The 14,145-nt window shown below is 47.4% G+C and overlaps 2 protein-coding genes across 2 annotated transcripts; both read right to left on the bottom strand.

Annotated features, from left to right (window-relative positions):
- Positions 1-281: 281 nt before the first annotated feature.
- Ifitm5 (interferon induced transmembrane protein 5) lies at positions 282-1,226 on the bottom strand. The gene is made up of 2 exons (XM_057777081.1): positions 1,038-1,226; positions 282-494 (listed from the first exon to the last, which is right to left on the bottom strand). Exons 1-2 carry the CDS (start codon positions 1,224-1,226, stop codon positions 282-284), a joined length of 402 nt encoding a protein of 133 aa, XP_057633064.1.
- Positions 1,227-6,097: 4,871 nt separating this feature from the next.
- On the bottom strand, positions 6,098-7,273 carry LOC130880176 (interferon-induced transmembrane protein 2). The gene is made up of 2 exons (XM_057779108.1): positions 6,871-7,273; positions 6,098-6,404 (listed from the first exon to the last, which is right to left on the bottom strand). The coding sequence occupies exons 1-2, from the start codon at positions 7,114-7,116 to the stop codon at positions 6,216-6,218; spliced, it is 435 nt and encodes a 144-aa protein (XP_057635091.1). The 5' UTR covers positions 7,117-7,273; the 3' UTR covers positions 6,098-6,215.
- Between the last annotated feature and the right edge of the window lie 6,872 nt (positions 7,274-14,145).

Below are 14,145 nucleotides of genomic sequence, written 5' to 3'. Positions count from 1 at the left end.
TACCACCAAGAAGGAGGAACCCACACGTTTCTGGAATCTGCCACCTTTAATCATGAATGGAGATTCAGCCTGGTAAGTGGGGAAAAGGGGGCAAAGACAGGTACTGAGGACCCTCTGGGTTAGAAGTAAAGTCTAAGGGTCTGAGTGGGTCAGCATCTAATACACATGGTGGACAAGAGGGTAGCCTCTGGGGTCATGGTTGGGCAGGGACCAAGGTACTGTGGTAGGCTCTAACTCCCAGGAGCTGGTGTTGGGCGCCTGGGTTCGGTGACCTTGAACTCTCAGTTGTAGTCCTCATCGTCAAATTTGGTGGTGAAGAAAGCCGCAGAGTCTTTGGCCAGCCGGGACAGGTGCAAGGCTCCGGTCACCACCAGCCCGAGGAGCAGCAATGGGGGTACCAATGTCCACATTGCTGCCAGGATGTTGTAGCATTTAGCTTTGGAGCCATAGTGCCTCGCAGCCTCCAGGTCCCCAGCTATCTTCTGGTCTCGGGCCTGCAGAGCCAAAATGTTACACGTTCTGGTCCCCCCTCATAGGGGACCAGAGACCACCCAGGGCAACTGTAGGGCACAGGCTAGACTCCAGAGGGGCATGGCTTGAGGAGATATCTCCCTGGGCTGGGCCTATAGTCTCCCAACTTGGCACAGTTTGGCTCCTGGCAGGGTCCTGAGTCATGATGGCCCCAGCCTAAAGGCTACAGATAGAGAATCAGTGGCCATTGTGGGTCAGCAGCGTCCTTGGAAGCCTCCTATGGAGAAGAGTCCTAGGAAACCAAGAACTGCATCCCATACAGAAGCTACAGGGGGAATACCTCTATGGGCAACCTTTAAGGACTTTACCCTTTTCAGGGGACTTTATAGCCATGCCTGTGAACAGTGCATTAGCCCATTGATGGATAAGCTCTCGTGGTCCCCAAACTTGGTGAGGGACAGTGGCTATTACTAACACGCCCCTTTGTATACTTTTGAATTCCTACCCCCGCCCCACGCTCACACATTCTCCCTCCCCAGCCCTTCCCCGCAAGCCTTGAAGCTAACCTTGACTGAGTGGACCAGTGCCAGGAAGCCGAGGCAACACAGGTTCAGGTAGACCGTGCTGAAGACTGACCACAGGAGATGGTCTCGTGGCATAGGGCCCGGTGTTCCCATGGAGAGGGCCGTGTGGGCAGCATCATCAGCCTTGCGAGATAGAGCCCGGGGGTCCTCACGGGGATAGGAAGTGTCCATGGGTTCCAGCGCCGTGTCTTCCTAGCTGAGGCTTGTGCTCTCTGAGTACCACCAGGCTTGCTTATAGCCCGACGCTACCCTCCCTGGCTGGCCAGCCCCACCCGCTATATATAACACAAATTACAACCTCGGCCTGCCAAGTAGTGTGGCCCGCCCTTGCACCCCAGCAGCCCCCACCCCTCTCAAAAGACCCCATCAAAGGCCACCGCGTCACATGGGCAGCGGCTGCGGACCACCCACCAGAGTCCCCCCTGCATGCAGTCTTGACTGTCCACAGAAGGCTGCTCCAGGCCGCTGGCTGCAAACAGTTCCATGGTGGACCCTGAGGCTGCCTCAGTTTGAGGGGGCAGCCAGAGCTCCCTCCTCAGGACCAGAGCTACATATACTATAGCCCTCCATCTCCAGAACTCAGAACCCAGGCTTTGATCAGGTCACCTTCTGCTGACAAGCACAAACGGGAGAGCAAACGCGTAGTTGCTAGAGGTGGATGCTAAGAAAATAGTAAGCAGAAAGGAATAAGAAAGGAGACCGCCCGTCCCACCACAAACTGTAAGAAGCCCCTCCCCACTCCCCGTGATAGGCATCCCCTCCAGCTCCTGGACCTGTTAGAGCTGCCCTTCCCAATCCTAAAATCTGAGTAGAATAGTAAAGGAGACCTTAGGATCTTCCCAGGTCAAACCCTTAGCAAGAGCTAGACCCTGCTCCACACCTCCACTGCCCAGCCTTCCTCAGGTATGCAGGCCAAGAGCCTGGCTTACTCTTGCCCGTGCCACTAGGATCACTAGACACCCACCAAGCAAGCAGTGTTGGGACCTGCAGGAGAGTCTGAGTGTGTGAAGGAGTTGTCCCTGACCTGAAGCAGGGAGACCTCAGTGGGCAGGGAAAATGACTGGCAGGGACCTAGTTAGAGCATCTGACTCTCAGATGACTTTCTCCAAGGTCTCTTGTCATTTGGTCTCCTCCAGTCCGGGGGCCGGGAAGATGATGAGTGATATCACTAATCCCGGGAAGATGATGAGTGATATCACTAATCCCAGGAAGATGATGAGTGATATCACTAATCCCAGGCCTATTCCTCCACCACCAAGTACCTATACACCAGTGCCCTGGTCTTCCCTGCCTTACGAGCCACTGTCTTTGGCAGTACTGTTTCTACCTTGTTTCTGCAAGTTCTGTTAATCTCAGAGACTTCTTTTGAAATATTTGTTGTTATGATTTTGAATTATGGATGTGGGGTGGGTATGTGGATATGAGTGCAGGTGCCCGCGAAGTACCAGACTTCTAAAGCTGGAGTTACAGGTAGCGGTGAACTGCCCCATGTGGGTGCTAGGAACCAAGCTCACCGACATCTCTTCAGAAGACAGATCCTGCCTTCTAGTCCCGCTATGTCATCCCCGTGAGGTTAGCTAGTAAGGTACAGGGAAAGCAAGAGGCCAACTGCGGTGGCTGGGCTGCCAAAAACAACAGAACACGTGATTACTCAGAAAAACAAACTGACCAGATGATCACTACCTACCCTTTCCTTCATTATTATAACATCTTCATAGAATCAGAATTGTGAAATCTGCTCTCATTAGCATAAGGACCAAAGAGAGAGAAGATTCTATTAGAGAAAAACTGATATCCCAGGAGTCTCCCCCCTCCACTCCCACCTTCACGTGTGAATAAGTCCACTTCCCCCTCAAAAGTTTAGTCATAGGCTAGGAATGTTAATCTCAGTACTCAGGCAGAGTGGGTAGATCTCTGTGAGTTCCTGGTCAGCCTGGTCTACATAGTCCTAGGCCAGCCAGAGCCGCTATCTTAAGGAAAAAAAAAAATTATATATATATATATATATATATATATATATGTCATAATTAATTTTATCCAAAGCAGGTAGTGGTGGCGCACACCTTTAATCTCAGCACTTGGGAAGCAGAGGCAGATGGATCTCTATGAGTTCGAGGCCAGCCTGTTCTACAGAACGAGTTCCAGGACAGCCAGGGCTAAACAAAGAAACTGTGTCTCCAAAAAAAGAGAAACTATCCAAAATCCCAGTGGTGAAACTATCCAGAAACACTCTCCCAGCTTTGAGCATGTTTACTGGGTCTTTCTCTGTCTTTGAGAGCTCTTCACTCCCCAGCCTCATATGCTCCACAGATGCTGCATACAAGCCTAGACCCAGGCTTCATCACAGATGTTACACTCACCCAGTGAGGCTTTATAAAGTGCACCTGGCTGGGAGTGTGCTGGGATTCCTCTGCTACCATCCCCAGGCCAGTTCTGCAGAGCCCACCCTCACTGTCAATGTCTAAGGGGGGCAGGGCCTACCCTTACCACCCTGTCTGAGGGGAGGAGAGCCCATCCTTGGGATTCGGGCTTCTGACCTCCTGCTCTGGGTAGATAGACCACAGTGAAAGTTTCTGGAGTACTGGGGCTAATTTAAGATATTCTGTCTAAAATCACTAGGCTCTGGCCAACCCTGGCTGGCTCTTGTGGAATATGAACAGTGCTGGCCCTGAGAGATGGAAGGATCCTGGCACCTTTAGAAACAGTTGATGAAGTCCTGGTCCTTGCCCATCCACCTACCCACCCACCTCTAGCTCCATCTTCCATGATTTCTGCCCATCTTCTATGGAGCTGGTTGTATAGACAGCCGGTAACAGGTTGGCAGGGCAAAGCTCTTGACCGTGGGTACTTCAGAAGCCAAATATCTGACTTGTGACCTCTTGGTGATAGACAGGACAGACCTGAGATCTCAGGACCAAATCCCTGAACCTGAGCAGTGGCTTTCCCTCATGATGGAGGAACTGTCCTGGGCCCAGGTATTGGGTGTGACTTGTCTTCCCGAAGGGCTATGCACTGAGCAGGTGAGCTCTCTTCTCATGAGCTTCTCAGGTTCTAGCTGACTCCTTCCTATGGACAGTAACCCTCAGTCTGGGCTCGCAACTGGTCTAAGTCTTCTTGTTGAACCAACACCCAACTCACGTGGTTCCTTTCTGCCATGGGAAGGAAAGGCGTCCCTCACCCTGGAAGACTCTCACCAGCTTTGAGTCAAGAATTCCAAAGTAATTAACATTGTCTGAAGACCTTTCTCCTTTCTAACTGTATTTTATTTTTCTTATTTATTTATTTATTTATTTATTTGTTTGTTTATTTATTTATTTATTTTTGAGACAGGGTTTCTCTGTAGCTTTGAAGCCTGTCCTGGAACTAGCTCTTGTAGACCAGGCTGGCCTCAAACTCACAGAGATCCTCCTGCTTCTGCCTCTCGAGTGCTGGGATTAAAAGAGTGTACCACCACCACCACTGTCTGCTTCTCCTTTTTCAACTATAAACCTACCGTTTTCTAGGAATCTCACCCACCAGAAACCCTGTGCGATCCTAAGGGCTCCTGGTTTTACCTTGTCAGCGTGTGTTCCCATCCAAAGTACCTTAGGGGGGGCTGGAGAGATGGCTCAGCAGTTAAGAGCATTGCCTGCTCTTCCAAAGGTCCTGAGTTCAATTCCCAGCAACCACATGGTGGCTCACAACCATCTGTAATGAAGTCTGGTGCCCTCTTCTGGCCTTCAGGCATACACGCAGAAAGAATATTGTATACATAATAAATAAATAAATAAATATTTTTAAAAAAAAAACCAAAGTACCTTAGGGTCACTGTATAGCCTCAGTTATGAAATGGGGACTAGAGAGAGAAAGAGACCCTTAGAATCCTGTTAAGCAACTGAAATTTCAAAACCTTTCAAAATCCCACATACAATCACCATTAAAACACTTCACAGTGTCACCTGAGAAGTCCACACACTTACTCTTGGGTGAGCTTTACATTTTACCCTGGGCACTTTCCTATTTTGAATAAACTCCAACTTCTTCCCACTGACTTGTGAAACTCTCTTCTGTGTCAAAACCATGCTGAGATCTCTAAAACAGTAAGGGAACTCCGCGGACTTGCAGGCCACAGCTGGCTCCTCCTTAGCTGTTCTCATTTACTTCTATTAAAAACTATACTTCCTGTCTTAAAAAAAAAAAAAGAAAGAAAAAGGGAGGGGGAAGAGAAAGAAAACAGGCCTTCCTCTTGCTGAAGCCACACAGCACCTTCCCAGTAACACCCCTCCGTTAGGGCTCACTAACTCCTGGAATTTTGAGATACATTCAAATCATCTTGGTGGTTGGGGAAGCAAAGTGCTATTTGATAGGACGACAGTCCTTGGAAACCCAGCCTGATTTCCAGGGACCAGGCTTGGGTAAGCAGAAAGGGTACCCTTTAGAAGGAACTCGTGGGATGCCGTGTAACATGTCAGTGGAGCACCGAGGTAGACAGCATCCGCTCCGGGTGAAGTGGAAATATAGGCGCTGTGACCCCTGCAGAACTCACTGTCTTTTGGTCCTCCCTACTGTTTAAAGACTGCCAGAGGCATTCTTGAATCCCCGCCTGTATATAACTGAATGCTGTGTGCAGGACAAGGAAAGAGCGAAGGGTACTAAACTCCGCAGCAGTCGCCAACTAACTAGTGTACAGGTCTGCCCAAGGAGTCTGAATCATATCCAAGAGGCCACCAGGGAACAAGGACACAGTTTATCTTGGCTAGAGGCTTCTTTTCCCTTAAGGTAAGGGCATCTGGGTGTCTTTCTCTCCTGAAGCCTCCCTTGCTCAGGGCTCTGTACCCTTCCTGGGCACCCTGGGACATGGTGTCAGGGTTGGATGATACTTAGATAGATCCCTTTTGTCTGGAACAGCCAAAAACTGACACAGGGTGTTAGTCAGGGGCTGCCTAGATCAAAAGACCAGAAGCCTGCTAAGTCAAGGACACTCTGTGCTCTACAGACAGGAAGGCTGCAGGACAAGCTCAGCACAGAACCAGAGAACAGACACTCACAGCCAGAGTTGTCGTCATGTGCACTTTATTGAATCCACTGTGGACAGATGCAGGAAGGTAACATTTGCCTACGCGTAGGGTAAAGGAAGGGTCACGGGACGGGCAGCTGTGGACTGTGGCGCGTGGGGCAGGACTAGAATCCAGAATGCGGCATTCTCTGTGAAAAGGCTTGAAAGACAGCCACAGAGGTGGTGGAGACAATAATGATGCAGATAATAACCATTAGGATGCTGAAGATCAGGGAGCTGATATTCAGGCACTTGGCAGTGGAGGCGTAGGCCTGGGCTCCAATCATATCACCCACCATCTTCCTGTCCCTGGACTGAAGGAAACCAGACGTAAGAGGCCCTGGAGCTGAGAGCCAGGTGCTCTGACTCAATTCCCCCATGTCCCCCCTGCCCACTGCAGCCTCCCTCCCTTAGGCCAGGGACCCGCCTCTTTTCACGCACACAAACTCAAGCGATAGGGGAGGCCCCAGCACTGATGCACACCCCACTTTCCATACAGCTTAGACCCCAGTGCACAGGGTGAAGGGACATTCCAGGAACGGGGTGGGGAAAGTCTTGGCCCCAGAATCCTCAGGCAGCCTCATCTTATCGAACTATTGAAAAGTCTCCAGAAGGACAGACAGACACATACACAAACAGGAAGTGTACACACAAACTTACTTTCTGACACAAAGGACCCCCCCCCCACACACACACACCTTGGTGCCATCTGAGTAGATGGAGCTTCAGGCTCCCACACACTGTCCCCCTCAGAGTCTCTGCCCCCTCCACCACACTCACCTTCACAGAGTAGGCATAGGCAATGAAACCCAGGCAACAGACGTTCAAGAAGAGTGCATTGAACAGGGACCAGACCACATGGTCAGGCACAGAGACCTCTCTGGGCATGTTGATCACGGTGGTTCTCACCACAGCTGAGTTGTGGGGTTCCCCCAGCTCAGTTACCCCATACTCCTCTTTGATTGTCTCATAGCTTGGGGGAAGTCCGGCATTGGTGCTCAAGAAGGCTTGGGAATTATGGCTCATGGTACTGACTCGAACAATCTCTCCGTCTGCAGGAGAGGATGGCTGCAGCTACCCTGGCTCTGTAGGCCCGCCCTTTCTCTAAGAGTTTCCTTTTCCTGTTGGTGGGTTTGTCTGTAGAAGGCCTTACTGTAGGGAATTGGCTAGGTACTGAAGGGGGCGGCACTAAAAACTTGAGGATCAAATTACTTCAGGACTGGATAGCTGTTAAGGTACAGAGACAAACTTCCTGGGGTCATGACTTGTACTAGGGACAAAACTTGTCCCAAGGTCTCCACCTCCTGCTTAGAATATGAGTTCTGGAACTTTCCCCAGGCTTGCAAGTCTCCCCAGCCCAGAAAAATAGTTGCAGCACCTCACTGTGCCTGTTCAGAGCCACAGCCAAGCCAAACCCAAACAACCCTCCACTCTCACACCCCTTGAACATCCCCAAGCCCAGCCTCACTGCCTGGGCCTGCTCTAATGAAATCCATGCCTCCCACCACCACCCCCACCCTACTCCTGGCCCAAACAATCTGTTGCAGAGGCTGGGGAATGCTGCCGTCAGTGGTGGAGGGAGGAGCCTTCCAGCCCAGGGCCTGGATGCTCCTGGCTTAGCTGAAGAAGGAAAATTCCAGTCACTTGGCTGCAGCCTGAGAGCTTATGGAAGGCAGATGTTTCCCTACTAGTTGTGAAACAGTCGTTGCTAACGTGAAGCCTGTAGAACAGCCACACGGACACCCCACCCCCAGCCCCCTTCACCTCCCCGCCTCGAGTCTGCCCTGGCAGAAGCAATAAAGAAACTGAGGAACTGTCAGAATCAAGGTAAATTCTCTTTCGGTGAAGGACACAACAAATCATTTGTCACTGTAAACTATTCAGCAACCACACATTTTTTCCCCCTAAGTTGCATCGAGCAGGGAAGGATGGATGAAGGAGCAGATTAATAAACCTAACTCCAGAGCTTCTGTTCACTGCTGAATGTGCAACCTGAGAGACTCAAAAGCTGGAACAGGGTACAAGTCTGTAATTCCAGCACTTGAGAGATGTGGGCAGTGGGCAGAAGGATCCGTTCAAGGTCATCCTCGGCTACATGAAACTAGCTGGGGCTACATGAAATCTTGCCTCAAATAAATGAATAAATAAGAAGTAAGAAAAATTTAGAAAAGACCCAAAGGGGAGTGGGAGATGACCATTTCTTCTAAAATGTGCACAATGACAACAGGCTCTATATACTTGGCATCAAGAAATGTTGATGGGGGCTGGAGAGATGGCTCAATGGTTAAGAGTACTGCCTGCTCTTCCAAAGGTCCTGAGTTCAACTCCCGGCAACCACATGGCGACTCACAACCATCTGTAATGAGGTCTGGCGCCCTCTTCTGGCCTGCAGGTGTACATGCAGACAGAACACTGTATACATACATACATACATAAATAAATCTTAAAAAAAGAAAAGAACATGCAGATCAAAGCCCCAATGTCAACCTGCTCATACGCATTAGATGTGTCAGGGAAAAAGCAGATAGCCATCGTGTTTTAGAAGCAAAGAAACCAGAACTATGGCACTCAGGCTTTGCGGGCGTGAGCAGATCTCTTCTTCAACCCACGATCCCACTTCTGTGTCTGTCAGAATGAAAACGTGTCTATGTACAGACGGCATATCCCACATCTACAGCAGCAATAGAAGCAAATTAAATGTCTATCAACTGACAAATGGAACAAATGGGAAAATACAGAAAATAGAGTCATTCGGTCACAAAAAGAAAGCCTGGGTATATGCCAAGTCAGGGGTGAGCCTTGAAAACCGTACTTAGAAGGACAGAAACAGGTAAGTGGTTCCCAGGGTCTAGAGGGGAAAGAGAATGGGGGAAGGTGTCTTGGATTCTTGATTCCCCAATTAGTGGAACTGTTTGGGAAGGGTTCAGAGGTATGGCCTTGTTGGAGGTGTGTCACTGGGGATGGGCTTTGAGATTTCAAAAGCTCATGTTAGGCCTTCTGTCTGTCTGTCTGTCTGTCTGTCTGTCTGTCTCTCTCTCTCTCTCTCTCTGTGTCTCTCCTGCCGCCTATGTTATGGACCAGGATATAAAGCTCTTAGCTACTGCTGCAGCACCATGTCCGTCTTCTTCCTGCCATGATGATCATGGACTAACGCTCTGAAACTGTAAGCAAGCCCCCAATTAACGTGCGATTTTCCTCCATATGCTGTGAATGTTTTACTGCCATTGGTTAATAAAGAAGTTCCTGGGGCTGGAGAGATGGCTCAGAGGTTAAGAGCATTGCCTGCTCTTCCAAAGGTCCTGAGTTCAATTCCCAGCAACCACATGGTGGCTCACAACCATCTGTAATGGGGTCTGGTGCCCTCTTCTGGCCTGAAGACATAAACACAGACAGAATATTGTATACATAATAAATAAATAATAATTAAAAAAAAAGAAGTTCCTTTGGCCTATGACAGGGCAGAATAGAGAAAGGCGGAAAAACTAAACTGAATGCAGGGAGAAAGAAGAGGGAGTCAGAGAGACTCTATGTAGCTGCCAAAGGAGAAAGACGCGAGTCAACCACTGAGGATACAAGACATGTAGAAAATGAGGTAATGGGGCTGGAGAGATGGCTCAGAGGTTAAGAGCATTGCCTGCTCTTCCAAAGGTCCTGAGTTCAATTCCCAGCAACCATATGGTGGCTCACAGCCATCTGTAATGGGGTCTGGTGCCCTCTTCTGGCCTGCAGGTATACACACAGACAGAATATTGTATACATAATAAATAAATAAATAAATAAATAAATAAATAAATAAATAAATAAATATTTTTTAAAAAAGAAAATGAGGTAATGCCACAGCCTTCTAGCAAAACACAGATTAATAAAAATGGGTTAATTTAAAATATAAGAGCTAGTTAGGGCCGGGCAGTGGTAGCGCATGCCTTTAATCCCAGCACTCGAGAGGTAGAGGCAGGCAGATCTCTGGAGTTCGAGGCCAGCCTGGTCTACAAGAGCTAGTTCCGGGACAGGCACCAAAGCTACAGAGAAACCCTGTCTCGAAAAAAAAAAAAAAAGAGCTAGTTAGGAATATGCCTGAGCCATCGACCAAACAATCAAACAATGTTGTAATTAATATAATTTCTGTGTGATTTTTTTGGGGGGGTGTGGATGGAAGGAAAATGAAAGCAGTTTCTGTTTACACCCAGTTAAATGTTTTCTTTTATATAAGAGTAGCCATGGTCGGGGCTGGAAAGATGGCTTGGTGGTTAAGAGCACTGGCTATTCTTCCAGAGGTCCTGGATTTGATTCCCGGCACCCACATGGCAGCTTATAACTGTCTGTAACTCTACCTCCAGGGGATCCGACACTCTTACACAGATATGCATACAGGCAAAATACCATTGCACAGGCTGGTCTACAAGAGCTAGTTCCAGGACAGGCTCTAAAGCTACAAAGAAACCTTGTCTTGAAAAAACAAAAACAAACAAAAAAAAAGTTGCCATGATCAAGGTGTCTCTTCCCAGCAATAGGACTATAACTAAGACCCTGATCTTTCCCATATGTGATCCAAATAAGCCTCATTTATCCAGGATCTCTCCCACCTTCATTAAGGAATTCAAAAGTCTCCCTGTGGCATTTGACCTAACCTAGAAAGGTATCCACATCATTTGAACAATTAAGAAAAGTTCCACATCTGGATTTTAATACCATCCCTGAACTGATAAGGCTCACATACAGAATTCAGTTACAGCCAAGCTAGCTTTCATTGCTGGGTCTGATGGAGAACTTTGCAGGTCATATCAGGACACTTAAAGGAAAGAGTGGGGGAAGGAGCCACCAGGGCTATATAATTCCCTTTTTATTAGAGATAACAGCTCTAACAGTGAGGCAATCAAATAGAAAGGATAAAAGCTCCATAACTATAAATTGTGGAAGAAAATACACAGCTTTTGAGAAACATAATCTATTCTGAGCTGAAACCGTGGGCAACTATGCTGGATATTGAGAGTCAGAAAGGCCAAGCCATCTTGGGTCTCAGAAAACAGAATCAACAAGTACCAAGCTCTCAACAAACTTCAGAGCTAACTATAAAACTTTAACCAGCTTTTAATACTACTGCCTCCGCCAGATGGCAACACCAAGGATTCTCTACAATACCCCTGAGTAAAGCAAAGTTTGCTTTGCCTGCAGGGCTGGGTGAGACCTTTTGAGTGCCTCACTTTCCCAGCCTGAGGCTACATGGCTCGCAGGAGGTAGCAGTTTTATGATGGCAGACACAAGCTGTTGTAGGAGCCAGATGGTGAGAAAGCTTGTTCAACTGGTCTCCTTGGTTAACCACCTTACTTTCAGCTCTCGCCTCTGCCTATGGCTTTAGTTTGAGAACGAGTCAATATTGTTTGACTGATGGTATTGAGGTTTCAGTACCACTTCCTTGAGCCCTGGACAGACAGGACCCATGATTGAATCCTGTCATTGGTACTTGGGAAGGGGGGAAAATGTAGGACCCAGGGCAGCTTTCCCAGGGCAAAGTGGTGCACACCTGCCAAGATGAGTTCTATAGATCAGCAGGAAGACAGGGTGAGTCTCAGTCTGCCCTAGGGCAATGCTAAGCCTTAGACTCCCTCCTGTTCCCATTTTATCCTGGGACCTGTTTCTTGCCTTTGCACCTAGATACAAACTTGTTCTGTTTTTACCCTCAGAATGACTAATTCAACTTCTTTATTAACTTCAATTCAAAGTCGTTACAGAGCGTGGAGTTCTAGTTGTGAAAGCTGCTAACTTACTGTAGACTGTTGGGAAGTACAAGTTAGCCAGTCATCCCTGAAATACTGATATAATTAATTACAGGAATAGCCTTATTTAGGCCCCTGTATATGTTTTCAAAGTCAAACTTAAAACAAGTAATGAGAAACAAAGTTTGTCTAATCAGACATATATAGGCAGCCCTCATACTTCAGAGATCTGCAGGATATGGCATTTAAAATAATGATCAAAAGGCTTATTGTATTAGACAGAGACTCTGAGATCCTAGCAGTGACCTAAGGTCTCCAAAGAAGATTATAGGACACCACGATGTCTCCACCTGAATTACAATGACGCTGACCACTGGGCGAGGTGCCCCAGTGCAACACCTGCTGCCAGGACCCGGCCAGACTGTGGACAGACAGCAGAACATTGGAGAATCGATTGCACCACTTCTGACTATACAAAATAAGGTCGGTCTTTTCCATGTCCCTCTTCCACATGAAAAATATTTCACCTCATAGGCCTGGCTAAGACTGTAAGACTGCTGTTCTGGATATTTCTGCCCCCAGTGCTATGGAGACCTGGGTGTGGCTAACTGTATATGGACTCTGGTCCCTGCCATTTTTAATAGATTTGGAAACGACTTGGTCAGTACTCAGATATAATTGATTTATCCTTCTGGGATATCTGATAGTATTGATGACTAGGGCAGTCATAATGTCAGTTTAGCAGCTAAACTAAATCCTTCCTATCCAGATCCTTCCACAAAGCTAGAGCCAGCTTGTTAGCACATTCTAAAGCTACTAGATTTCTTTTTAAAATGTTTTAAGATCTGAGGATATAAAAGTTTATAAGCTTTGAGGGTCTAAAAATAAATGATTTAAGATGTAAATACAGGTTAAGATATGGAAAATGTTTCTGATTTCTTTCCCCCCTCTATGGTAGAATTTTAATAAGCTGATAGAGCAATGAGTACTTACTGTTAGCTCACAAGCTCAAGATTTTAGATTTATTCTAGTTGCCATTTAAATATGAACTAAATGGTGTTTCTCATTAGGCCAAAGACATCTCTGTCCAAGCCATGTGCAGTTCTCTGGACAGCAGAAAAATATACAGGCTTCTAACCAAAATCTGTAGTTTTTGCTAGGGCTCAAAGGTTTGAGTCTATTCCTTCTGTTTACAGATACCTGTTATCTGCTCCTTTTCTACAGTATGGATTTTTCTTTAAGTACATAAATTTTAACTTCTGTTCCTAGTTCAAACTTACCTCAATAGGCTCCCATTTGGCTGGCAGATGCATCTAAGCATCAGCTGCTGACTACAGCCTGCTCTGAATGACAGCAAGCCCTGGACTCCCCGAAAGCTGATATGGACCAGTTTAGCTGATATGAATGCTCCTTGTCCCTTCAACGGAACCTGATGAGTGACCCATTGCCTGAATTTCCTCCCTACCTTTGGCTAGCCTTTCAACCTGCCTGGGCCTTTATGACAACGCCCCAATGTCAGCTTGAAGTAGTTGCAGAAAGGAACATGTTCAACCGCACAGAATAGGTTGAAAGGCTGAGACAAGGGGGAAAGTCATGGGGGACAAAATAACTACCTATAGTGCTGGTTGATATACAAGAAAAATAGGCCCAGCCAGGCGGTGGTGGCGCACGCCTTTAATCCCAGCACTTGGGAGGCAGAGGCAGGCAGATCTCTGTGAATTCGAGGCCAGCCTGGTCTAGAAGAGCTAGTTCCAGGACAGGCTCCAAAGTTACAGGGAAACCCTGTCTCGAAAAACAAAACAAAACAAAAAAAAAAAAAAAAAAAAGCCCAGAGTTGTCAATTAATGAATTTACTAACTAAAATAGTTCTTAGGTCCCAATGATACCTCACTAAAACCATGAGTAAGCAGGACCCATGATTGGGTCCTTTCGTCAGTGCTTATGAAGAGTAAATGTAGGAGCCAGCCATGATAAGTTAAATAGAAACAAGACCACCCAAAGGAAGTTCTTTATTTCCAACCATTATCACCTGCCAGTGTAGGACTCAGCCATCGATAAGTTTAAGGGAGGCCTGAGTCTCAGTAGTTTACCCTGAAGCAACACACCTGGTTGCAGGAAGGACCATAAACTGAGATTACCGGAACACCACCCTAGAACAGACCATCCAAAGGAGATGCCTAATGTTCTAACCATTGTAGATAGGATCACCTGCCAGCACACACTCACCAGGACACCCCGAGACAAATGTCAGCCAATCAGGGGTCCTGAAACTTAGAAACCCCTCACCCCCACCTTTACTACTATAAAAACCCAACTCTAACTGAGCTCGAGGCTCTCCGTT

The sequence above is a fragment of the Chionomys nivalis genome, chromosome 8 (genome assembly GCF_950005125.1).
Source record: "Chionomys nivalis chromosome 8, mChiNiv1.1, whole genome shotgun sequence".
Lineage (NCBI taxonomy): Eukaryota > Metazoa > Chordata > Mammalia > Rodentia > Cricetidae > Chionomys > Chionomys nivalis.
The sequence above is the reverse complement of the archived record's forward strand: the minus strand, read 5'-3'. Positions and strand labels throughout refer to the sequence as shown.